The following is a 27467-nucleotide window of genomic DNA, read 5'->3' as shown; positions in this document are numbered from 1 at the left end:
ACAACACAGCAAAAATATAGTAGCTGTCATGTAAGAATGTTCTTATTAATATCACAATATTACATTGAAAAGGGGATTCCCTGTTTCAGGGAGAAAACAACGCAAGATTTAGGGGCATCATAAGGGGTACCAGGCATGTCCTGGTATGCCCTTGTATCCACCTCAGAACTGCCAATATGTCAGTACACAACACCCTCCTCTGCATTTACTCAGGGCCAACTCCAGCAATTTACTAAAACACCTGCACTGTGAGTCAATGTCATCTATGTGGAGGAAAAGCAGAAGCTAAATCTGACCCTGATCACCTACATAATGGCAGAAAATTAACAGCGAAAGCACATTTTGGGGTAACACTGGTGAAATTAATTACAAGAATATTTGATTAGACACATTTCTATCAATGTGCCTCCATTGAATTTTGTGGTCTGAAATGTGTGGTCTGCAGTCCTTGTGTACAGTTTATGTCTTGGAGAAACTCTATGGGTGTGTTTTGTACACAGAATTGATTTTTTGTTTTTAAATACCACTATTAAACTGACCAGCCCCCTAACTATGTGTATATATTCCGTTGTTTGTTTGTATGTACAATTGTTGAGTATGATTACCCTTTGCCTAATATTTGGATTCATTATACTATCTTTATTGAAATGTTGGAACCTGAACCAATTACAATGCAATGGGGAATAACTCCAGTACAGTGAAATGACTCCCCCTGCCGACAGTTCACTGAAGCTGCAGGCCAGCCCACTCAGCTTGACACAACAACACAAACGCCATCTTTAGCTGACAGGCAAACTACCGAAGCAGCAGAGTTGTGAAGAGAAACTAGGTCAGGCGCTCGGAACACGAAAGGACTTTTGAAAACCTCCTTGAATAAGCTTGTAATCAGTGTCTGCTAACCTCCCGACACCCCGTGCTGTCCTATGGTCCAATGTGTTTGATCGGTAGGCCAGCTCGAACGCAGTTTTCTTGTGTCGGTCCCGGTTGATGTTGAGTAAGCGTTTTTTCTGACAAACATCCGACGAAGGCGAAAGCCAGGTAAGAAAAACGCTAGGTAGACAACTCATGTGAACCCCGACTACGTGTCCAAATAAGCTATTTTTCATTTGTCACTTAACATTCATCACAACTTGTTTGCTAAGTAGTTAGCAAGATCCGAGGCTCGGTTCGGCTAAGCTAAGCTAAGCTCTTGTCTTGGTATGATGGATTTGTGTTGTAAACTAACCATTAAAGGTCGCTAACATCGCGCCATTTATGTGCAGAAATTGGTAATTAAAGACAGTTTTTGTGGACAGAAGCGAACTTTGTCTGACGGTGGTGTAGGTTGAGACAGAGGGAGGCGTGGCCTTTCTTGTCCTGTGATTTCATTCTCAGGTGAGCAGAGAAGACACCTTGTTATAGACAGATTTGCCTTTTTGCAGCTCTGCAGGTAATTCAGTCTGTCAGGCAGGTCTGGGCAATACAATATAAACACCACTGTAACCAAGGGACTAACTTTCACAGTGTAATTTTTGCATGCGTGATAAAGGGGAAACCAATCATTTTTAGCTGGTACTCTCAAATAATATTTAACGACATCCCATTAATATCGACCAATACTGATGAAAGAAAAGAAGTTAAATAAGTCACTGTAATCAAGAATTTGTAAGAAGATGGCAGGTGGAGGCCAGCCTTCCCGGCTTCTAAAGAAAAACAGGACTTGTGTCTGAAATGATAAATAAAACCCTAACTTCAGTCTTAGTCTCTTCACAAAAATGTTACCATGTTGCTTAATAGAAAGATGTTCATCAAGTCTGACAGACATCTATAACAGGCAACAACTTCCATTTTTTCCCCCTGAGTTGTAGCAATATCATTGTCTGGTGTTTTTTTAATTGCATAAGAAAATAACATTAACTTGGATAACTAGACATGAATGTCTACTTTCAGTGAGTAACTAACAATGGGCTACTACAACCAGAGATAAAAGTGTAAATTAACTGAAAAACGTGTATAGTATACACACACGGAAAACAAGGAAATGGCTAACATCAAGAAATCCTGCCAATGTCTAGCAAAGGCCGGCCTGAAGGACAGGCTCCGTTCATAGCAGCCCCAGAACAGGCCCTAAGCATCAGATCCATACAGGCAAGGGTCTACCACAGCAGACAGGACCCAAGGTGCAGGTTTTGCAGAGATGCCCCTGAGCCTGTCCAGCAGGTAGTAGCAGGGTGTGAGATGCAGGGTGACACAGTCATGAATGTATTATACTCTTAGCCGATGTAGAAAAAGTAGGATATTGTATGGCAACCCTGCAGTGCCTCAACGATAATTAACGTTAAGTCTTAAGAAAATCAATGAATGACAATTTAAAAAAATCTGTTAATTGCAATTAAGTCATTTATCATATAAAACTACCAAACATTTCTTTGTTGGAGTGTCATATATATGAGGAGCTGCAGCTGTAGTTTCATATCATAGTGAAATTAAAATCTTTTGTTATCTTAATATTTAATTTATGTATAGATTATTAATAGATTACCCGATAATGAAAACAGTTACAACCATGCATCATTTCACATATATGTATTCAGTATGTGTCAGCATGAATCAGCCTACCCAGACGTGGACTGCAGTCTTAATGGGGCAACATTTAGTCTGCCAAGCATGTCGGGTCTTGTGATGAAGAAGCCATGTATAAACAGTACTGCTAATAAAGACTTTCTTTCCCCTGTAAAATTCACTCGTCTCAACCATCTGGATCTTGTTAACTACTCTTCTGTTTACCCAGGATGAAACGAGTTCTCCAAGGGAATGAGCAGGAGGAAGGAGGTGGCACCAGCGGTGGGTCTCAGAAGACCCTTAAACGGCCCTGCAAGCAGAGGAGGGAGAAAGATTTGGAGGAGGAGGGTGCCCGCTGGGAATGTCTGCCTCAGGAGATCCTGCTCCACATCTTCCAGTACCTGCCTCTACTGGACAGGGCTTATGCCTCTCAGGTGCCCATGTAGTAATATCCCATCAATTGCTACACTTAGTGGATAATATTTGACAGCAAGCGGTATTTGTGGTGGCATGTGTCATGTGAGGATTTTATTTAACACTGCTGAAATAACAATGCAGACTGCACGTTGAGATTGTTTCATTATTGTTTCAATATGACTTTATTAAACCAACCTTTATTCTATCAACCTTTATCTGTTAGAGGATTTTGAATTTTAAATGGAATAACTGGATGTTTTTAGTTGAATACTGCCAGTATGTGAAATGCAAACTTAAAATAAATTGTTCTCCAAATTCAGAAATTTCTACAAATACCAAAAAGGCTGGCGTCAAGCACAAACAAATTTTGATTTTAATCTTGCCACTACAGGTGTGTCGAGGTTGGAACCAGGCTTTTCACATGCCAGAGCTGTGGCGGTGTTTTGAGTTCGAGTTAAACCAGCCAGCCAGCTCCTACCTGAAGGCCACACACCCAGACCTCATCAAACAGATAATCAAAAGGCACTCCAACCACCTGCAATATGTCAGCTTCAAGGTATGAACTGATAGTGAAAAGGAGAGGAGGAGTGTATGGGTAAAGTAATGAAGTGTGTAGTGAAGTGCGTTCTTATATTCTGTCCAAATGAAAGTGTCAGTGGGTTCTCGTTTTTCTATCTCCATACTGTTTAGGTGGACAGCAGCAGAGAGTCTGCGGAGGCAGCGTGCGACATCCTCTCTCAGCTCGTGAATTGTTCTTTGAAAACATTGGGGCTCATCTCCACAGCTCGGCCCAGTTTCATGGAGCTGCCCAAAGTAAGATGCAGCATGATAATTCTGTCTGTGCATCTCTATCTACAAGCAAAGCCTACAATTGTAACAACTGCCATGGTGAAACAATTCTCCAATTTAAAGCTATAATCTCTGATCAGTGTCTTAAGATGCTGCCGTTCTGATTGTCAAGTGCCTGTGACAAGGTGTATAGTTTCGGATCTCTAAGTTGTAAGCTAAAATCATTGCACTCAGCCATTTTCTTTGACAGTCAATCTTGTTAACAATCCGTTAACAAAGTGGTATGGCTGCACATTTGCATGTTTGTTTTTTTTAATTGATGCACATAATATTAAGGCAGAAGTGGGTGTGAGCATGTGTCTGTTTTTTTTGCATCTTGTACTTTACAAGCACCTGCCCAAAGATGCACATACATTTAGACAGGGGTGATGGGATAATGTGGAAATGTGTAGTAGAATTAAACTGAGGTCGCTAGCTACGTCTGCTTGTCAGATTGCTTGATGTCTTTGGGAAATAAAACTAGCATCTTGGGCTGCCTGAAAGACGGACTATGTTTACCGAAAAAAAAAAAGGATGATGAAATGTTTCTATCTTTCACCCTGTTCACCAGTCTCACTTCATCTCAGCACTGACAGTGGTTTTTGTCAACTCCAAATCCTTGTCCTCACTGAAGATTGATGATACACCGGTTGACGACCCCTCCCTCAAAGTCCTGGTGGCTAATAACAGCGACACACTCAAACTGCTGAAAATGAGCAGCTGCCCTCACGTTTCACCTGCAGGTACTGGATAATAGCAAAAATAACAGATATTAGGAATGTTAATGATTAATAATGACTAATCTGATTGATCAAGAACAATTATAACTGATGCAAATCTTTGTTCATCTCTGTAACATCTGTGTTTTTAGCAGACCTTGAGAGGGAATGGTGAAAGTGAAAGGAATATAAAAGTATGTTAATTAGCGTTCAAGGAGTTAATTGGGCAGAAGTGACTAAGAGGACATTAATGTAGATGGGAGGGGAGATTGATATTGAATTCTAGATATTTTAGGCTTTTAATTACAATGTTATGATACATCAGATCAGTAAATCAGTCTTCCTAAGTCTAAAATCTATGGGAAGGTATAACAGTGGTGGCTAACATTGCCTCATCTTTTCCTGTGCTCAGCCTTAAACAGGCAGGTTAGATCTATAGGCTCCTAATTTACTATTCTCTCTATTCCAGGCATCCTGTGTGTGGCCGATCAATGCCATGGCCTCAGAGAACTGGCTCTCAACTACCATTTGTTGAGTGATGAACTTCTCATCGCCCTGTCCTCAGAGAAGCACGTTCACCTCGAGCACCTTCGCATCGACGTGGTTAGTGAGAATCCTGGCCAACATTTCCACACCATCAAGAAGAGCAGCTGGGACGCCATGGTGCGCCACTCTCCTAAATTTAATCTGGTCATGTACTTCTTTCTCTATGAGGATGAGTTTGGCCCTTTCTTCCGTGATGAAATCCCCGTTACGCATTTATACTTCGGCCGCTCTGTCAGTAAAGACGTCCTGGGGCGCGTTGGGCTCACCTGCCCGCGTCTGGTTGAGCTGGTGGTGTGCGCCAACGGGCTGCGGCCGCTGGATGAAGAGCTGATTTGCATTGCCCAACGCTGCACGCAGCTGTCGGCCATCGGCTTGGGAGAGTGTGAAGTGTCCTGCAGCGCCTTCGTGGAGTTTGTCAAGATGTGTGGAGACAGACTGACACAGCTGTCCATCATGGAGGAAGTGCTGGTCCCAGATCACCGCTATGGGCTGGATGATATCCACTGGGAAGTGTCAAAGCATTTGGGTCGTGTTTGGTTCCCAGACATGATGCCTACCTGGTAGAGCTCTGGGAGAAGGTGTCAGTTTCTATGAGTTTTAATATATATATGTGTGTGTGTGTGTGTGTGTGTGTCCTCATCTTTCTCCTGCTTTTCAGAAAAGTCCTTTCACAAGCACCATATATACATCTCTTTGAGTTTTGATATGATAAAACATCTGTTTATTGATTTCAACTCTACCATATTGTTCTATGTATAGAATTTTTATATTTAAATGAATATTTAAGTCTAAATTTGTTTTTCTTGTTGTCACATTTAGCACCTTGTTCTCTGAGCCATATGTCTTGGGCAGTGAAACCCTGCAGATTGGTTATTTGTAGTTTATTCAGGGGTGATGCTTTTCCATGGGAATTAACAGGAATGATTGGGAAAGTTTGGGAGTTATTTCATCCACACAGGTTGTAATTAGTGCATTGTCTGCAGACAGATTCATAAACATGTTTACCATATGACGAGTGGGCATAAGTACAAATCGCTCTAACTGAGACACTTTATAGTAACGTATAGAATAAATTCAACAGATTGTCATCATCACACTGCAGAATGGCTTTTAGGTCAGGCATTGTGGTAATCTTCACGTGTGATGGAAAGATGCACATTAGATGGGGATGATCACCGTTATAAGCTAATATGTTTTGTTGATATTCAGTTAAAATCTCCACAACCCAAGTAACAACACGCTGTGACTGTGCAAGAATAAGAAACATTTTATTTTAAAGGGACAGTCACCAGTTGTGTGGAGGTTGTTATAGAGGTGGTCGAGCATGTAACTACGGTCATGTAGGCAATAGCACATAAGGATTCCACATTGAATCCATATATTTTTGTTTGGTTTTGGTTTCCATGTGTTGTTGTCTATTGTCATGTCTCTATTTAATGTCTTTGAATGTGTTTCTGAGTCACTGCATCTCATTTAGAACAACAGAACTGTCTCTTCCTCCGTCCTCTGATTTGACATGGACAGGGCTAAAGACAGTTCCATCTCTCTTTTTCTAAGGACAGCTATTTGTGAAGGTGGTGCTCTTAAGTGACTTTGGCCATAATCATGTTAGTCTGTATATGCTGTAGATATATATCTTTATATATATATCTTTATATATATATATATATATATATATATAAAAGAGTGATGTTTGAACATATTTTGTGTGTAATGTACAATAACTATATTTCTGCATTGCCTGAAACATGTTCCTATTTTAATGTAATTGTAAATATCAAAGTGTTAAATTGCAAAACAAATGGGAGGGAGGATTTTTAATTGTCGACTTCATATATCTGTACATTTAAGGAATCCTACTGATGCACTTTTACTCCAATGAAGGATGCAAGATGAGTTACAATTTCATTAGGGCATGAAATTAACAGATTTTGCAGCCAAATGGTGGTAAATTGTGGCAGTGGTCAGTGAATCTGCCAATGAGTCACCCTTGGTAGTTAACTAGCTTTTTTGGAGTTATTTTATATTCTTACAAGCAAAATAAGTTCTAACAAATTAAAGTGGCAGGCAGAATTGTTTAATTATTGACATTTGACACACAAAAATCATTCTGGAAAGCTTCTGGGAAAGGGACAAACCAAAACTGCTTGACAGCACAATCATTCACCATGCTAATAGTCTGTACAGTCTATAGTCTACCGAAGAAAGATATATTCTGGCTTTGCATTTGTAAAAAAACATTTTAGAGATTAAATGTACTTAAAGTTGCAGACAGAAGCTTTCTCAAATTGATTGACAGGTCTTTCGTTACATGGACAAAATCTGATTTATTAATATTTACAGATGCTGTTAAAAGTTCAACATTAGCAATGTCTGTAAACACAGCATAGAAGAGGCCTCTATTTTCAATTAACCTTTAAATTACGATCAGTTGACAAACAGACAAAATACAAAAACAGTTTTTTTTAAAGTAAGGATGGAGGGTTTAAATGTTAGCACAGGGCTGCACAATCATGACCAATGCTGTTCATTTTGCAGTAAAGTTCTCCTGCTATCACAAAGAAACAGTTGGCTGACCTAAAATAAGAAAAACTTAAATTGATGATAGTATATCAACAACCATAATATGGTTATATTTTATCCTGTATCATATTTAGCTGTTGCATAAAAACATCAGCGGCATGTGGCAGCTGTTCTCATGTAACTGATACAAATGTGAAAATTATGATTTTAAGGAGGTAATTGTGCAGCCCTGAAGGCCAGTCAATGTGGCAGCTGAATGTTGATGTAAATGAATGTTTTTAAGAATGTGTAAGAATGAAATATTTATGTCTTGCTATTGTTTTGTTGCGATGGAGTGAGAGAATAATAGTTGGAACACGTCTTAAGGTGGACTTATTAAGGATGTTCCCTGTGGATTTTTGCTGAAACATGTCAACCCTTGCACCACGCAATGAAAGAGTCCTGTAAATCATTGTGTTCAGTTGAAATCTGTAATCTGTTGTTTTACACGGTTGATATGTTTTGTGTATTTTGTTTGGAAATGTTAATTTGAAAAGAAGGAGAAAAAACTTTAATATTTCTTCAGTTGTTGCCCTTTAATAGGGGTTCATGATCATGTCTTAATTTTCTGTTTTCTGTTTCTGAAGGTCAACAAGGCTTGGCGATGGACTTTATCCTTTACTGACTAACAGTACATTTTATTGTGTATTTATAAAGACATGCCATCTGCTGGTTAATATTAACTGCATTTGTATTCAGTGCTTATAGATGATTATTGTAATACTCAACTATAGGCCGAGTAAGGGCTGCAGTTTTTTTTATAGTGTACCGTGACAGTGTGTTGTTTTTATTTTAGTTAAACAAGGCTGCATTGTACTGAGATTATTGGAAGGTAACCTCTTGTACTTTCCCCAAAGATATGTAATATTTAAGTAAAGTTCATAGCCACATTAAAAATGCCTGTTTGAATACGTAGTCCATGTCTTAACTATAGAGACAACACTTGCTTTCATTAGCTTGTTGCAATGGTTTCCTTTTTTGTTTTTTGCATAGTTATCTTGTTTCAAGACAATACAGGTCTGAAGAGAGCTGAGCTGAGTTTGACCTGTATGTTTTAAGATGCTTCATAAGTTTAGGAACAAACCATTCAGTAGCATTTCCTATAACAGTCATGCAAACTGTTTTGGGGAGGGGAAAACATTAAATTAGTCATCAAAAATTAATTATGTTCAGACACCCTCAGTAATATGGTTCATGGTAAGCCTTAATTAATTTAGATCAGTGTGTTTGTACAGGAGAGTAAAGCCTCGTGCTATCAATGCTAATCAAGAGACTCTTTTTCAATCAGCAAGACTATTAGTCTACTCTACAGCCAGGCTAGCGACTGTGTGAAGTTGTTCTCAGGCACAGTGGCAGTTTTAGCTAAATGCTAGCATCATGCTAACATGGTATAATGTTTATCTTGTTCACCCTCTTGAGTGTCACCATTTACTAATTAGTATTAAACACAAAGCACATCCAAAGGTGATGGGGATGTCATTAGTTTTGCAGGTATGTGATCATAAATCAAAGTACTAGGCAAATTTAAATTTTGACTTCTTGATGATACTAGATGAAAAGTCAGGATCACCAAAGTGATTGTGATTGATCCTGGGGGGAATGTAAATGTACCAAATTTTATGGCAATCCATCCAACAGTTGCCAGTCACTCAAAACCATAATGTCATCCTCATGATCACAGCAGAGGAAAAGTCAATAGGATTCATCCTTTGGGGACTGTGAATGCAATATCAGTCTGGACCAAAGTAGTGGACTGAGAACAATTTAAATTCATAAAACCAGATGAATTTGATGTACAGGTCACTAATGTACATGGTTTACTCTTTTATGAGTCCAAACCTCAGTTGGATCCCATGTCCCCCAAACCTGCTGCTCTGCTCACACATCACATACAGTCTATGATCCACACACCCAGTTTTTTAAGTCTTAATTTCATCAATATTTTTTGCAACCCATTCCTAAACTGACTCAGACTTACTGTAACTGTCAGTCTGAAAACACCCAAAGACTTTTAAAAGTAAGGATGGAGGGTTTAAATGTTAGCACAGGGCTGCACAATCATGACCAATGCTGTTCATTTTGCAGTAAAGTTCTCCTGCTATCACAAAAAAACAGTTGGCTGACCTAAAATAAAAACAACTTAAATTGATGATGGTATATCATCAACCATAATATGGTTATATTTTGTCCTGTATCATATTTAGCTGTTGCATAAAAACATCAGCGGCATGTGGCAGCTGTTCTCATGTAACTGATACAAATGTGAAAATTATGATTTTAAGGAGGTAATTGTGCAGCCCTGAAGGCCAGTCAATGTGGCAGCTGAATGTTGATGTAAATGAATGTTTTTAAGACTGTGTAAGAACGAAATATTTATGAGAGAATAATAGTTGGAACACATCCCCAGTGTGTCTTGATCCCTGGACTCTTTGAGACAGAGGTTACTTTTGGTCATTCTCAGAGAGTGGACTTTGTTTGATCCAATAAAATAGCAGAAATGTTATGTTTTTGTTAATATTGCTTTTCACTCTTCTATATAGGCCTAATTCTCCTCTAACCCACTATACTTTTTTTACACAGGAAACATCCCGGTGCTACATTTCAGGTATGGACTGAGAGTGATAAGGTCAGCTTGCTGGTTTTACTCAAATCTGCTTTATTCCTCCATTATTCCAAACACACGTTTGTGTGTTGTGGAGACTGTTGGCTAAAAATATTAACGGGAACATTCTGGTCTTTGTTTTTTCTCTTAATTCTATAAAAACATATATGACACAGCCTGATTCTATATGGTTTCACATACCAAAATGTAAATTCAACAAAGTTACTCCTGTATATGCCCATATATCAGAGTTTTGCATGGGACTGTCCCGTCTGTAATCCTGTATGATGAGGCTCTTTAAATCCAGACCAAGGGCAGTTTTGGTGGGGAGGATTTGTGAAGCTGATTCTATTACTTCCACGGACACTCCCAGTGTGGGTGGACTGATTCCGCCCCCTGCCAGCTCAGGCAGGGCTCGCCTGGGAGGGGACCACACGAGACGAATTAGCGCAACAGTTAGTGTCACTTCATTAGGTTCAGAGCTAAAACTGTCGAGCTGATAGGTGATGCTGGGGGTGGTAGGAATGACGGGCAGGTAAGATGTTTCACCGTTTAGCTCGGGTAGAATCAGACATAAACAACTTCAGGTAAACGCTCAGTTAGCTTTCGAGGCCAACACGCTAAAGCTAACGGTACCTTAGCTTGCCAACGTAACCATTGGGGTAAAGTTAGCTCACCGCAACCCGAGATTAGCTGCCCTACTTTTGAGATACTTGCAAAAATGTTTCTCTGAATACATATTTAGGTTCAGGGCAACAGTTTAAAGGTTGGTTCACAGTTGATACGCTATTGCTAGTTTACCTTCATTCGTGATATATCGTTAGTTTTCTTTCCCACACTGACACTGTCAGGTTAGCATGCTAGTTAGTTAGGCGAATTATTATCTTTAGCCGCCCCTGAACTTTAATGCCCTTTATGAGCCTTCCGGTATACCCATGATTTATTTGAAGCCGGTTACGTAAAGACTGTAACTAATGTATATTATACCGTTACTGGGGAAAATGATGAACTAACTTTACATTTCGTTGGATTGGATTATTTAAATTCAATTTGCAACTTAATTTTAAACATATTTATGATTTACACGAAGCCTGAGCCAGAATTGGCCTTAGCTGGACTACTGACAGAAAGTTGTAAGTTGTGGCATAATATTTAACTGCAAATTGATAAGATACTATCCGAGTCTAGTCATCAGTGACTTTATTAGTAATTATTTGTGTGTATATTAGAGCTGAAACTACTGATCATTTTCATGATTGATCTGCTGATTATTGTCCTGAAAAATCAATTTGTCTGTAAAATGTCAAAAGGTGCTTGCTATAATTCCCCAAAGCCCAAGATTCATATATATTCAGTCTGCTTGTTTTATCCACCAAATGGTCCAACATACAAAAATACTAAGTTTACAATAAAGTATTATAAAGAGAATTGAATATCATAAGAGATGACAATTAATTTACTATCAATCAAGAGAGAATGGCTTTTGAAGTTGCTGTAGCTCATGTGTGTCTATATGTGTATGTGTGGAGAGAAGGCTTCACATTGTCTCTCAGCTTGGTTTCAGTACCTCTATTTCTTTACCAAATTAGGTGATGACTGTTTGGTGAGTAAGTGTTACTGAGTTTCCCAACTGATTCACATATTATTTCCATTCTCTCTGCTGACAGCTGCTGAAATAAATGCAGCAGTTAATGTAGGAGTTATGTGAGAAATGATAAACATTTGTCCAGCCTTGCATCCCAGTTATTTGTCAGCCTTACATGTCAGAGGGACTCTGGAGAAGTAAAGTACTAACGTGTATTTTCTTGTTTCACAACAGCATGGCCAATGCCCTGGCCCATGCGGCCTGTGAGCGATGCAAGAGTGGCTTTGCTCCGACTGAGAAGATTGTCAATAGTAATGGGGAGCTGTACCATGAGCAGTGTTTTGTGTGTGCCCAGTGCTTCCAGCAGTTTCCAGAGGGACTCTTCTATGAGGTAGTGTACTGAAATGTACTAGTCACCAATATTTCACAAGTCATCACAATGATGAGTCATAGTTTGTGCGTTGCTTGTGGGGTTTCTCTGATACTTTTTATACAGAGAATGTTTTGAATGATTCTCTTCAGTGAATGTATCCCACCCTTCTCCTCACAGTTTGAAGGAAGAAAATATTGTGAACATGACTTCCAGATGCTCTTTGCTCCTTGCTGTCACCAGTGTGGTGAGTGTTACAGGGTCTCATTCTTTTAGGGCCTGTGTAGATCTAGTATTTGTGTGGTTATGTGGAGAAATACTGGTGACCACTTTGCCAAAGGTAAAAAAAAAAAAAAAAAAAAAAAAGTTTTGGTCACCAAATACTGAAAAATCAGATACATTTCACAGAGACAGGCTTTTTTTCAGAGGTTACAAAATTGGTTAACTTACAACTTGACTGCAGCAATGGAAGTAAAGTAAACCTTGAAAGTTAATGCAAACAATTCCCACAGGTGTCCCAACCTTTGTTAATTACTTACAAACCCTTTGTCTGTACAAAGGCAGTGTTGTTTCTACACCCTCTGATGTATAAGGACAATACTGTACTGCAGGAAGTAGTACTGTATATTGCATGTGGTGAGAAAAAGGCAAGTAACAAAGGAAGACAGACTGGTTGGTCAGGAGTTCATCCTACAGCAAGACAAAGACCCAAAACATTAGAAGAAAAGACCTAGATGATGGCTTCACATGATGGAAGAGCCACACAGGCTCAAGACTTAAGCCCAGTAGAGCTGGTTTGGGATGAACTGGATAGAAGGTGAAAGCATAGCAAACTACATGTACAACACATTTGTGGGAACTTCTGGAACATTGGTTGAGACAAACATTCATTTCCATTGTTGAAAGAACATCACAAGTGTGGGTGGATGCCATCCATTTCAAAAATCAGTTTTATTTAATTGTTCTATGCTTTAATTTCACTGTTACAGTACGTACATTTCAGTAACAACCGAAAAAAGGAGGTGATCAAAAACATTTGACTGAAGCTATATGTGTAGATCTAATTGAGATGGACTACATTGGTACCAGAATGCATCTCAGGTGTGCTTAAAATCATTTTTTGTGATTGGACTCTGCTTCACGTTGCTCCTGCTTACATCTGATTTTGTTTTTGGGGACTGAAGCTAGACAGAAAAAACATTTGCACTTAGCCATATGGCTAGAGAAGGCAATTGTTTTGGCTTTTTGGGATCTTGTAGGGATGAATTTGAAACCATTCCCTCATTGTTTGCCATTGGCAAATCACTTGTCTGTAAGAAGTTTGCCATGACATAAGCACAGTAATATAGTGGTTCCTGAACATTTTCTGTTGGGCCTTCTTCTGCGCATAAATACACACCTGGATCATTGTCTGCTCTATGTTTGTTTGAGAGACCTTTTCACAAAATTCTCCATACTTTGCAAGTGGTGTATATCAAAGCATTCACTGTTTACAGCACCTCCCCATTTGTAAACCCTGTTTGGGAACCACTTCACTACAGTACATATGTGGATGTAAGCATCCCTGACCTCCATATGTTGTTTGAGAGATCAGATCAAAGTCTTTTACACTTTCATTTAGGACTTCCCACTTGTGTTTAGATCACCCATAATGCATTTTAGTGTCATGTAAGATTAATTTAAACACTACTTGACTGTGTCTGGGGAGACATAGACATGCTCTGATTAAATTATATGGACAATTAAAATGCATTCAAAATTCAAGTGTCACTTTGAGAACACTATAGAAAGCCCTGTTGTGTATTTTACTAGCACTAGGACTCCATAATGGGGAAATTAGTATGAACTACGGTGCTATATCAGAGAAAAGCTTTCAGTCCCAACAAATATTGAAAAAGTCAAACCTAGACTTGCCTCAAGCTGACCTCTCACTTATGGTTTCCCTCAGGGGAGTTCATTATCGGTCGTGTCATTAAGGCCATGAACAACAGTTGGCACCCTGACTGCTTCTGCTGTGACATTTGCCAGGCTGTGCTTGCAGACGTGGGATTTGTCAAAAATGCTGGCAGGCAAGTATCCCATCCTATTACAGTCTTAATATAACACTGTGACAGCCTGTAAAGCAGGTGGTTACACACACATCAAGCTGGTGACTTACTCACAGCTTTCTAACAAATATTGGAATTTTGAGCAGCTGCGGCTAAATTTTGTTGTCTCCTATTTACCTCAGACACCTTTGTCGTCCGTGCCATAACCGCGAGAAAGCTCGTGGCCTGGGCAAGTATATCTGCCAGAAGTGCCATGCCATCATTGAAGAGCAGCCACTGATCTTCAAGAATGATCCTTATCATCCAGACCACTTCAACTGCAACAATTGTGGGTCAGTATTACCCCTCCACACTACTATTTAGTACAGAAAACAGCACCCTCTTAGCTTCAGACTATATTTCAGCTTCACATGTAAAATGATCTATAACAGTGGCTCAAAGCCTGTGTTCCTCTCTCTTCTTTTTTCAATGTTTCTTCGTCCACAGGAAGGAACTGACAGCAGATGCCAGGGAACTGAAGGGAGAGCTTTTCTGTTTGCCGTGCCACGACAAGATGGGTGTACCAATCTGTGGTGCCTGCCGGAGACCCATCGAGGGGCGTGTTGTCAATGCCATGGGCAAGCAGTGGCATGTGGAGGTTTGTGAACAAAACTTGAGACTATTTATCAATACACTAGAGAAAACTTTCCCATTTTTACAGTTATGTTAAACACATCAAGATTTCTTGTTTTGAGGCCTTGAGTTTGGTCCTTGAGTTTACATGTTTACATGACCATGCTTACTGTGTTCATGATCTGATAATTGTTTGGAAAGAAGTGAGAATAGCCATTTATTTTTTTTGCAGTTGTCAGAGAGTAAACAAAACTGAAGCGTAACTCATCTAGACATCATCTTTCCATTAGGCTGCCAACTTGACATTTCCAAGAGTTGCACAAAATGGCCCATTAAACATAAACACTGATGAAATAACGAAGAATAAGTACCAGTATACTAGGTACCAAATGCATGTAGTATTAGTTCATACAAGACTTAAACAAGTATAACAAGTGTGTCTGTTGAAATTCTTCTGCTCAATGTAAGTTGGACTACAGGGAGTAGGCTCCTGATGTGTTAATAATAGTGAACAAATGTCATGCTGACCACCTCTTTGTAGATATTATATGTAATGCTGCCCTTGCACAAAAGTAGAATAAAAAGCTATAATAAATTTCACATTTAGTTACCATTATTTATGCACAGGGAAATTAAATTCATTAAATAAACCACTTAACAACCAAAACACTGTAAATCAGCTTATTTGAAGCAGTACGAGAGATGTGAGCCCTTTTTAAAAAAAAAAAAAAAAAAAAAAAAAAAAAGAAAAAGATTAATTCTCCTGAGGCAGAGATAAGATAGGATATACTTTTACTGATCCCCAGCAGCGGAAATTCAATTTGACACAGCAGCACAAAGGGATGTAGTTACACTAAATAAAGAAATTTCAATGAATACCTATACATCAGGAATAAGCAAATAATTAACTAAAATAAGAAAAAATATGAATAATAGATACAATAAAATAAGTGCGTGCGTGCGTGTGTATACATGTGCAATGTTTGCATAGTAGATCAAGTTGTGTATTCATCTGTCTGGAGGCTGCTTGATTTATAGTGTTCAAAAAGTTCAAAGACTATCAGCAGTGTATAGAAGCTAGTTTAATGCTAAAGACAGTCATTAGCTGGAATTAATTTTGTACCCAACTACTTCATGAACTTTATCTGGCATGCACTAGAAACATAGTGGTTTCTCCATAGCCGTGTGGGCTCAATGTGATCAAAAATGACACAAAAGGATCACTAAAGTAATATTTCTCCACAGGTTAAGTCCATAAGTTTATAAACCTGTCTAGGTAAGTAAACATTAATGCAAAGTGCAACATTTGCTTTTATTTACAGCATTTTGTGTGTGCCAAGTGTGAGAAACCTTTCCTCGGTCATCGCCATTATGAGAGAAAGGGGTTGGCTTACTGTGAGACTCATTATAACCAGGTAAGAAAAAAACAATAATGGCTTTTAGGGACATGACAGACTTCATAATGTTAGTAAACTCTCAAAGCAAATGACACAGCACTACTAACCACTTATCACTTCACCAAAAATAAATTAATTTGTGTTTGCTGTATGAACACTTAATCTCCTTGTTTCTCTGTTACTAAGCTCTTTGGCGATGTGTGCTATCACTGCAACCGCGTGATTGAAGGCGATGGTGAGTATCAATATTATAAAGCTCACATTCAGTAGAGTGTTTTTAGTAATTTACACAAAATGTTGCTTTAAAATACAACAGCTGAATGTTTATAATTTTCCTTTTTTTTCTGCCCCCCCCCCCTCAGTTGTGTCTGCTCTCAATAAGGCCTGGTGTGTCAGTTGTTTCTCATGCTCCACCTGCAACACAAAACTCACTCTCAAGTAAGTGATAGTGCTCATTAACAGTGTCTTTTGATAATTAATTGTGTGTAATACCAGCTGATTGTTGTCGTCCTCTCAGTTTTCTGTAATACTCTGTATTTCTGTATTTCACTCTCCTCCTGCAACTCTTCCCTCTTTGGCTCTTTTCCTTCCCCCCCTTTTTCCTCCAATTTCTCCTCTTACATGCTTCACTTGCTGCGTCTGTGGTAACTCAGAGATAAGTTTGTTGAAATTGACCTGAGGCCAGTGTGCAAGCACTGCTATGAGCACATGCCTGAGGAGCTGAAACGCCGCCTGGCTCGACGTGAGCGTGATGCCAAAGAACGCAAGAAAAAACCTGCTGTGTGTCTGTAGAGTTATTATTCTTAACAACTCACCACTCCATCTGTTGGTTGGTGCTATCTCTGCCTTCCTCTTTTTCTGTGGTGTTCCTTGTTTACTATTTTGACAAAATTGCATGATATCATTATTTTGCATTTATTTTTTTTTTAAGTAAAACCAAGACCCTGGAGTTGTTTGTGTTAATGGTAATTGTACAAAACCTCTGAAATATACATGTATATTAAACGTGAGTTTGGCTCAGTTGATGTACATGAAGATTAAGCTTCCACCAAGACTTTTTTGTTTGTTTGAATGAGATAAGTAATTGCTACTTTCCAGTAAAGGGCAAAGCTGCAGGATGATTTCAGTGGTTTCCATGATAAGTCGAGATGAGAGGATGGTGTGTTACCTCCTAAAAATATGCCCCTAATGCTAATATAATTTAAAGTGAGGAGATGATGACTTGAAATAAATTTTAACCTGCAGTGATAATAATATTTAGATTAAAAAATATGCAGATTGTGCAGGTGGGAGGGAAATCTGGAAAGGTTAATGTAAGCAGGAGACAAGTCATTTGGTTACATATTTAGTATTTACGTGGTCTTTCTTTCCCTCTCTGCAGAAACAAGTTTGTTGAGTTTGACATGAAGCCTGTCTGTAAAAAGTGTTACGAGAAGTTTCCCCTGGAGCTCAAGAAAAGGCTCAAGAAGCTGGCTGAGTCTTTGGGACGCAAGTGAGCTGCTTCAGGCCAAACAACCTGCAAGTACTGTATTCCTGCTATGTCTGCGATGGTAAAATATCCAGGAAAACTGCTGCTTTATGATAAAAGAGCCTGGCATTATACCATTACATCAACATTACAAATCAGGGATCCATTTGAAAAATATAAATATACCACTGTGGTCTTGTCATAGATGTGCCTGTTAGCAGATATTTTTTTCTGTCTTGCTGTTTTTTTTAATACATTAATATTTCTTCTTTTTTTCTTTTTTTTTTTAATACATTCCTAAATTGTCCAAATTTGTTATTCTCTCCGAGCCAAGAAATGTGATGTCTGAATTTATTATGACTTAACTATGAGCATAATTTTTAACTGCTGTGTCTAAAAACCTCTTAAATTTGAAAAGATTGTCTTGGATTTACACTTTTACCTGAAATATATGAACTATGTGTCTTAAAATGTAACATACATATAGTTATAATACAGTTATGCCTTAGTCTAGCTATCTTAATTAGACAAAAATATCTACTGAAAGAAGAATGTTACTAGACTTTTCATCTTTTGAGCTTTCATACCTCAGTGTGAGTAATTACAAAGCAACCACAGAATACTGTAATGATGTCTCTTGCTAAGAGATGTTAAATGTGTGGTAGAAGTTACAATGTAATGTTTGGAACTGTTCGCTTCTGGTGTTTCTTGTCACTCTTCTATCAGCCTGGTACGACAGATGAATATTCCAGAGGTAGATATATTCAGACTTTCAGTATATACTGTATGCTTTCAGCGTGTATGGAAGTGTAATGTTATTGCTTGCACTGTAAATGTTTGGGGTTTGTCCCTCTGATATTTTTAGCCAAATTAACAGAGGGAAACAGTTCAAAGGAGTGTAGATGAAATGAACCTTCTGCTGATTATTTAACATCAGAACACTTTGATGTTAAAATATCATTAATGAGTCAGCACATTGCCTGGGCTGTTTGTAGACAGGCAAACGTATTTAGAAAAAATGGGAAGTGACATTCAACAGAAAATTTTATTTGCTTGGATGAGCATTTTTATTATGGAACGCTTTTGCATACATTTCATTTGTCAGAGTTTACATTTTCTTGATTTGCATGAAATGGCGAATTACAGTTTACTGCAGCACATACACAGTATTTAGTTTTCTGCTGAATAATCAATAAAGTTTTCCTAAACACATCACAGTGAATTTCAATTGACGAAATACGAAATATACCTTTAATGTCTGCCCAGGCTCTGAAATAGATATTAGCCTACTATGTCTCTGTAACATAGTCATGTTCACATCCTTAACTTTTCAATTAATATTCTCTGACTTGGACCATGAAAGAGTTTAGCTTTTTGACCCTTTTAGCATGCATTCATGAGCATAAGCTCATCACTCACCTTACAAACACTCCACAATAAAGTTACAGTAAAAGTTACATACAACATTAAAAACATGCAAAGAGTCAAACCAAGAAAAAAAAATGTCTTAAACCTACAATCACATGCTGTTTTGTGCATGAGTGAGACTCACAGTGAACTATAATATGCAGTAAATCATTAATGGAACACCCATTAGTTTGGATAAATATCTTCATTTGCATGTCACAGTTGGGTAGCAAAGGTAGAGTGAATGACTGAAAACAGCCTCTGGAGCTTCTCGTTTTCCAAGAAAAAGGCTGTATAATATGTACCATAACATTTTAATAAAAACTGAAATGGGTTGTTAAGGCAATGGTAAAACAATGGTTGCTTTGTATGTTGATGTGTTTCACAGCTTTTTATCTTCCTCATCCTTTTCTGTTTGCCACATTTACTTTGACAGAGAAATCAAACTGTTGTTTCGTAATAAGCCCTTTTCACAGCAGACACTTTGACTTGTCGAAGTAGGAAAAGCACAAGGTCTATTAATAGCATAAACAATAGCTCTGTGCTGTTCAATTGTCCCCGTAAGCCATGGCAGTGTGACAGTGACTGAACATGAACAATACCAGGACCCTGTAACTGAAGCCACTAAACAGAATTCATCCATCATTCATTTTACGATTTACACTGACCACCACATGTCAAAATGTCCTCAGTGAAAAAAGCCTATATGGAGAAAATGTGATGCATGAAAACAGATGTGCAATGATCCAACCAAGTTTGAATCATAAATGACTGGACATGTAGGTGACACTAGCGCTATCATATAGTTGAATATTTACATTTTTTAGTGTTTTGCTAACATTTTAATAAACTGCTGTACTCATACTTCATAATCACTAAACTGATGCATTCCTAATTACGCTATAAAGCATGAAGTATGTGTCTATGTGATTACTCCACACTTAAACTCCTCCAGGCCATGAATGTTAACTTTTATATAACTAGAGTTGTATTGAAATTAGCTGTAAACCAGTTCAATGACAAATGCTGAGACCAGTGCATTTGGAAAGCCTCAAGTTGAACTGTACCTGACTTTTGTATTGCAACAGTGTAACTTGTTGGTCAGTTTCCATCAGCTACGCAGAACCACTTCATCATGTCCAAAACTTGAAATGAAAGTTTTCGTTATGAATTCAATATGATATAGATTACTGAACCAGAATAACTGAATGTTTGTTGGGAAAATTAATGCAGAGTGTGATAAACCACACTATCCAGTTCAGTTAGACAACTCATTACAAATAAAATCTGAATGCAATTCTTTGTGGCATCAAGGCTCAGTGGCTCATCACGCCCTTGTACAGCACAGTGATCAGCAGATGAGAACGCAGGGAGTGATGAGTTGAAATCCCTAAAGGGATTTAAGAGAGGTCTATGTTTGAGTGGAGGAGGGAGCACAGAAAATGCATGTAGACATTTGAGCAGTAGTTCAGCAGTGACTGTGAGACACTGGCATTAGCAGGTTGAGAAGCTGTGCACAGCATGAGTCAGCATTTTAGGGATGCTGGAGTTATCTGGCTCAACCATCTCGCAGACACCACCTTCTTAATGAGCAGAAAAAAAAAATCTATTCACACTGAACTGGTTTACAGATAGGTTGATGACAAAGTGTAATAAGTAATGTTTAAACTGTAAACAAAATTAAGTGTGGAGCAATCACATTAGCTAACGGACATGTTTGTCATTTTGGGAAACACACTTTATTTGCTTTCTTGCTGAGAGTGACAATTAAAAGATACCTCTCTCATGTCTGTGTGCTTGAAATATATGCGGCCACGAAGCAATTAGCTTAGTTTAGCAGCAACTATAGGAGCATGGGCAAACAGCTAGTCTGGCTCTGTCCAAAGTTAGAAAACACTGAACTTCTAAAGCTGACTAATTAAAAAGCTGTGTATCTCGCTTGGTTAATCTATACATCAGAGCCAGACTAGCTGTTTTCCCTGCTCCCAGTCTTTATTATAAACAAAAATTCATATTTAGCATAGAGACGTGAGAGTGGTAATGATCATCTAACTCTTGGCAAGAAACAGATTTATTCATAACACTGAAACATTTTACATAAAATTTTCATCATCATGCATTTTCTTGTGCATTATTTTTGTGCACAGGCTCTGTTTTGTTACTGTAAATGTTGTTTAATGTTGCATTGCATTGTATAATTTTAGGGATATCAGGCATACTGGAAGCAGACTGGATCCTACATGGAACTATCAACCAGATTGGGATTAGACGAGTGATGATCGAAAGCATGTGCTTTAAATCTCAAAAGCTGACTCTGAGGATGATGAGGCTCCGTCGACACGTTCTTGTGTTGTGGTCGGAGATGTGATGGTAAACCCAGGAAGTGCAGTCTGAAAGTTGCCCATTCACCAAAGGTCATACCAAGGAGGTCTTTCAGGTCCTCTGCACTACCAAAGAGCAGTGCCAAACCATTGAGGTCATTGCTTCTCACCTTATCAATATACTTACTGGGGTATTCCATTCTCTCCAACTAGGAAAAAGATTAAATCCAATTATTATAAATACAGAGGAGAATGATTTACTTCCTAGAACTCACTGATACGACTGAATTGATCTAAAAATCCTTTCCTGTTGCATTTGCAGTTGGAGTCCAAACATATTTGATTTGCACCGAGAGGTGACTAAACACATTACTTAGAATAAATAAACACTGCTTTGTAACAAAGCCTATATTAAAGTTATACTCCACAATATGACATTAAACCCTGTTTTTGATGCTATTTATTTTCAGCAAAAGCCATTCAGTGTATGAACATTCAGCATTTTCCTGTCTATATAGTAATGTTGATAGTGCCGGAGTCACAGGAAATTCATTGTATTTGTCACTAAGTTTAGCGCTAACACAGACTGAAAAAATATATATGTACAAAAGGAGACATGGTCGTTCTCTGCATTTTTTTTTTGACAGTGAATGAGTTAAATTTTGCAGGGAGAAATGGAACAAGAAGGAGCAGCCACAGTGATGTGTTAGATGGAGGTGTGCAGCCTGTCGCCTGCAGCTCTTCAATTTCTAAGCGAGGTAACCAACTCCTTTGACTGTGCCCTACTGTTGTGTAGAAAAGTGCTCCACCATGTGAAAATCTGACTGTGGTTGCTCATGGCTTGATAGATAGGTTAATTATTGACTTAATTATTAATTATTATAATTATTGAGTTCTTCATTAAAACATGACTGTCTGGCTGCACTGTGAACAGCTACAGCAGTTGTCCTGTTGATAAAGTATTTTGCTTTGCTGTAGTATTACACTGTACTTTCTGTCACAACCAGTAACCAGCTGTTTTACCAAATCAACCAGGACTGAAATCTGATTATGACTTGTAAAATGTCTTACCTCTTTGCATACATCCTCTGTATTCATATTGATGATAGTTGTGATAGGCAGAGGAGCCAGGTCCCTCATCCAACCAGAGTCTTTCAGCCTGGATGTCCCTCTGATCTGAGCCAGCTCCTTCCTAATCGTATGATCCAGGTTTACCGTTGCCACTTCAAACGTCTTCAAGTCCCTTATGGTGAATTGGAAATCTACTTTTAGGAATCTTTCGAACATCTCAGGATCTCCGTCCTGCTCGAGGAGGTCCTCAATCTGTGCACTCATCACATACAGTTCTGCCCTGGACTCACTGAAGACTTTCCACAAGGTCTTTGAATCATCAGTGTTGGTCACATTTTCCTGATCAATATCTGCTCTCTGCTGAGCGTCTTCTGCACACTGGATGATCCAGCTAAGTCGGCAGGGCCACTGATTGGCTAAGACCACCCATGCTGCAATGTATTCTGGTTGACGAGGCTCTTTCCCCAAAGCCTTCATCATTATCACAGTCACTCGAATGGAGTTGATCACCCTCCTCATAGACATGGCATCATCTAACATGTACTTGTTTATATTTCTTTCATTGTTGGTCAGGCTGCTCTCCACCAGCTGCTCTACTTCGTTGTCTTTTACATCCAGTGCTGCTGTAGTGTTATTGATCAGTTGCTGTGACTCTTCCAGTGCAATTAGTACTTCTGATACATCTGAGGAAGATGTCTTCGTGAGGTCCCAAGCTCTATTTTTATCTTTTGAATTTCTTGTGAGGCTGTAAAAAAACCTGCACTTTAAATCGTCGCACAGTGGTGGGACTGTGAAGGCCAGAGTCACAATGCGGTTCAACATTGCATAAGCTCTGTCCTCTTTGCTGAAGCAGCCGTCTGCAAAGTTCACTTTCTCTACAATAACTTCTGGGTTTACTGCCAGAATGGAAATAAACGGACTCTCCTCGTCTGAAAGCAGAATGTTGATGGCATCCAGAACTGCAACAATTTTCTTGGGGGCGCACCGGTCCAGGTTGGTGATCTTCAGCACCACTCGAATCCTTCTTCTCTCAAATATTTCCATAAACTGGATGAAGCGAGACAGGAACCACATTTCCATCCTCACCTCATTCATTAAGCCCAGTTGGTTGCTGATCTGCTCATTGTCCAACCCCTTCTTAAGGTTCATTTCCTGGCTGAAGATGAGGTTCTTAACCATCTGAAAGGTAAACCTCAATGCGCTCGCTGCAGGGACTCCTAACACAGCAATGACCACGCCCTCCACCACACCCACCTGGCCTTTTGTGTTATTCACCTCCTCGTCTGGTTCCACCTCGGGTTTGGGAAGGCCAACTGTCAATACGAACACCAGGATGATAGGTGGTACCACGAGAATGGACAGGATGAGAAACCACAGGGGGCAGCAGCAAATCTTCTTGGATCTCCAGTGGTTAGTACTATTCTCCATTACCTGAACATTTTTATAAAAACGAAAAAAAGCACAGACCAAACAGGAATCAGGTTAGACATTACTGCCATGTGTCAGTCGTGGAGATGGCAATGCTGGTTGGTTGGTCCACCACTTTGGTCCAGACTGAATTATCTTGACAATTTATAGATAGATGAAATTTTGTAAAGACATTCATGCTGCCCAGACAATAAATCCTAATGACCTTGGTGATCCCCTGCCTTTTCATCTACTGCCATCAGCAGGTCAAAATTTTACTTTCTCTAATACACGTCTTCTTTATCTAAAGTTATGAGGTATCTGCCACTGAGACTTAAGCCGCCAATCCGGAAGGGAATCAACAAGCCATGTGTCTGAAACACAACAGTGATGTGCCTTTGCAGAAACACAACAGACCTTCCTGCCATCAGTTTCCAATGGGAACAGTTTTCAACCAAATAATGTAAAGTTGTCATTGTGAGCAAGTTAGCATGCATTTAGCTGCGGCTGTAGATTCTTTGATAACTGAAAGAAAAAAGATATTCACAACCTTCTTCTTGATTTCGTCCTCTTCATCGTGTTGAGCCACACGGTAAAGTACGAGCTGTAATTTCCCAAAGTTCATCTGCATGGCCTGAAACAGTCGTATGGCTAGTCCGGCCCAAAGCATGTCACTGCCTGCAAAATGCCAGGCACTGAAATGCACATAAATGAACCTGACGTCACGGTGCTGCTGGTTCTCCTCAGTCCAAATGGGCCTGTAGAAGAGCAGTCGGCCAATGAGCGCTAGAAAGCCTCCAAATGAAGGCTTGACTGAGCGGGGCCTGCCTTTGTGTTCCGTCTCAATCCTCACAGCCTCCCTGTTCATGTACACTGAGGAGATACAAACATTTGCAAAATATTTGCATGTAAGGATGAACAATATAAATCAAGGTAGAGAGATATCAAGACATGCAAAACAACATGTTGGTTAGTTGGCTAGGACTTAAAGAGGATTAAAAAACTGAGAAGTTTTTAGGCTGCTATGTGGAATATTTTTGTAATAAGTTGGTGAATTTAACTCATTTGGCTCTCACCAACTGATACAATGCCCTGAAGCATGGCACTAAACCCAAAATCTGTTCCAGGAAAAAAAATATCAGCCTGACGTTTCTGCAGGGATGCATAGTCCTGTACAATAAAAAATCATTATGCATCAAGCCTAGCCTGACATCTGGAATACTGTCTGCCAAGGTTTAAAAAAATAATAATCATGATAACCCTGGACTGCTAGACCTTCAGGGAAACACAAAGAAACAACCTTAAACGTGTTTTTTCTCTTGGAGGCCTTTGCCAGAGCTGCACATGTTCCATTCACACTGTTCAGGGTTGCGTATATATACATAGTGTTGGGGAGTAACTGGTTATATGTAACAAGATCACATAAATAAATTACAAAATAAATGTAATTGTTATTTTATTTGTTACTAATATCAATAATAAAAACATCTGGTGATTACAAAGGGGGTACATCGGAACATATCCTTTTCGGTATAAAGTTTATTACCTAGAATATAACATTCATTCTGCTGCTTTGTACCTTTTTGTCATGTAGGAACGTCTTCTTTTGTCATATTTGCAGACACATGGGTCTGACAGGTGATAGGTGTGAGATCTAATAACACTCCCCCTTATTTGATTCAGCATTGTGTTTTCATTAAATATTAACTTGGAGAGGTCATTAGGTTGTAAAATTTCTACAGGGCACTAACAGACTAAATGAATGGTACTGAAAAGTTGTCAATAAGTGATCAAATGTAAAAAGTTACACTACTTTGATGAAGTCATTGAAATGGTTGCATTTTTACCAAGTTAATTAGTAAGCTGTAACTTATTATATTTCAAAAGTAATGCTTGCAACACTGTATATAAAATAAGGGTAGTTCAAATCCTATTATATGGCTGCACTATGTATTGTCAATGTGTGAAATTGAGTACGTAGTTGAAAACTGTTTGTTGAAAGCCTGTTACACATTGTGCAGTGCAAGAATTTAAACATTATCTTTATTTACAATGTTGTAAGCACACTCAATTAAAGGTCGCGATATACTAGCTGTGATATTTAAAAAGTGAAATATCGATATTGTGTTAAGAATGCACACATGATAATATCGTGATGGCAGATATTATGCCTTGTGGATCTTTTGTTTATCAGTTAATGTGGTTGCCTTTGCACTACCCATTAAGTGTAATTGTTATTTTTATACACTTTTGCACCGCTATGGTTACAGACGCTTTCTCCACCTCCTACACTCGTACTTGAGTAATTAATTTGCCAAAAAGGAGACAAAACACACAATAAACAAAGTTAAAGTGGAATTTGACTGATAGAATTATTATTATTATTATAGACCTGAAGATATTGTGATAATATTTTTGGCGTGAATTCTCTTGGCCACGATAATTGTATAGTGAGAAAATCTGATATCGTGACACACCTAAAATATTGTGGCAGGGCTTTAAGTTGATTAAAGTATGAGCCATCCGGCAGATAAAATGACAACATGCTGGGATGCGGATGGTCAGACTAACTGTTTACATACCTTCCATTTTTTCGAGGATCATATTAATTCGATTCTGACATGAAGAGTAGAGTCCTACAGTTGCAGGTGATGAAACTTTAGGCAGGGTCTTGGACAGAGCGTATGCATAAATATCATCTGAAAGCAGATTGGAAAGAAAAACAAACAGCATGATTAACTCATTTTACATTTCCTTTTCACATTCACATTCACATTCACATACATTTATTCAATGCTCCGATCCAGAGAATCCTCTGTTAGTGAAATCCTAGATCAAAAACCTCACAAATAATCTACAGTTGAAAAATTATTTCACACAAATGTTCAAAGGTGTGTCAAAATTAGTGCACATTAAAACAGGATCTCAAGGAGAGATGCTCCCAGGATTAATTACCAACACTGTTCTTGATTAACGGCAAATGTGTTTTTCTTACTTTGGCTGGATAATAAGAAAATGGCTGAAGGAAAGCGCAACGACAGCAAAGGCACTTGACAGGTGTTCCTTCAAGCATTAATGAGGTGAGCATTTGCACTAGTCTCGGGGAAATGTTAACATCATAGACTTCACACATGAGTATTTAAATTTTCACACAAATTAAAAATCAGGCTCTTAAAGTAGCCTCTTCTGTATTCTGAATATACATTGTTCAGGATTTAATATTCTGCGCAGTAGCCTTTCACAATTCATTCAGTCAGTTTCTGCTTGCTTTGCCTTAACTGTAACTCATGTCATTTCACATTCTGCCACTCCCTCCTGCCCTGCAATAACCCCAGCCCTTCCCGCCTTTCCCTGTCATCGGATTCCACACACCCACCTGTGCACCTGTGCACCTGTTTCCCATTCCCTCATTAGTCCCACAGTATATACGTATACCAGCTCACTTCCACCTGTTCTCCGCCAGGTTGTCTGGCCTCCCAGCTCTATCGTTCCATCCTTTTTCCTGCCTGCCAGTTTTTGACCCCCTGCTTGTTTGTTGACTTTGCTTTATGCCTGCCCCTTTTGTC

At 38.8% G+C, this 27467-nt stretch overlaps 3 protein-coding genes across 4 annotated transcripts; 2 read left to right on the top strand and 1 right to left on the bottom strand.

Annotated features, from left to right (window-relative positions):
* Window positions 1-753: 753 nt before the first annotated feature.
* Window positions 754-6673, top strand: LOC111238403 (F-box/LRR-repeat protein 3-like). The gene is made up of 6 exons (XM_022767882.1): window positions 754-1038; window positions 2771-2975; window positions 3350-3514; window positions 3649-3771; window positions 4358-4529; window positions 4975-6673. Exons 2-6 carry the CDS (start codon window positions 2772-2774, stop codon window positions 5613-5615), a joined length of 1305 nt encoding a protein of 434 aa, XP_022623603.1. The 5' UTR covers window positions 754-1038; window position 2771; the 3' UTR covers window positions 5616-6673.
* A 3931-nt stretch (window positions 6674-10604) lies between these two features.
* Window positions 10605-19942, top strand: LOC111238392 (LIM and senescent cell antigen-like-containing domain protein 1). 2 transcript variants are annotated; one of them, XM_022767869.1, is made up of 10 exons: window positions 10605-10750; window positions 12035-12191; window positions 12351-12417; window positions 14119-14239; window positions 14401-14550; window positions 14705-14855; window positions 16153-16245; window positions 16414-16462; window positions 16590-16665; window positions 17609-19942. In XM_022767869.1, the coding sequence occupies exons 1-10, from the start codon at window positions 10722-10724 to the stop codon at window positions 17721-17723; spliced, it is 1008 nt and encodes a 335-aa protein (XP_022623590.1). In that variant the 5' UTR covers window positions 10605-10721; the 3' UTR covers window positions 17724-19942. The 2 variants fall into 2 exon arrangements, with proteins under 2 accessions (XP_022623590.1, XP_022623588.1); XM_022767867.1 differs by lacking the exon at window positions 17609-19942 and adding an exon at window positions 16881-17073.
* A 1385-nt stretch (window positions 19943-21327) lies between these two features.
* Window positions 21328-26543, bottom strand: nkpd1 (NTPase KAP family P-loop domain containing 1). The gene is made up of 4 exons (XM_022767921.1): window positions 26484-26543; window positions 24449-24774; window positions 22495-23925; window positions 21328-21632 (listed from the first exon to the last, which is right to left on the bottom strand). Exons 1-4 carry the CDS (start codon window positions 26503-26505, stop codon window positions 21339-21341), a joined length of 2073 nt encoding a protein of 690 aa, XP_022623642.1. The 5' UTR covers window positions 26506-26543; the 3' UTR covers window positions 21328-21338.
* Between the last annotated feature and the right edge of the window lie 924 nt (window positions 26544-27467).

This window comes from Seriola dumerili, unplaced genomic scaffold (assembly GCF_002260705.1).
Source record: "Seriola dumerili isolate Sdu_G_001 unplaced genomic scaffold, Sdu_1.0 BDQW01001299.1, whole genome shotgun sequence".
NCBI lineage: Eukaryota > Metazoa > Chordata > Actinopteri > Carangiformes > Carangidae > Seriola > Seriola dumerili.
Note: the sequence above shows the minus strand (reverse complement) of the source record. Positions and strands in the feature narration are given on the sequence as shown.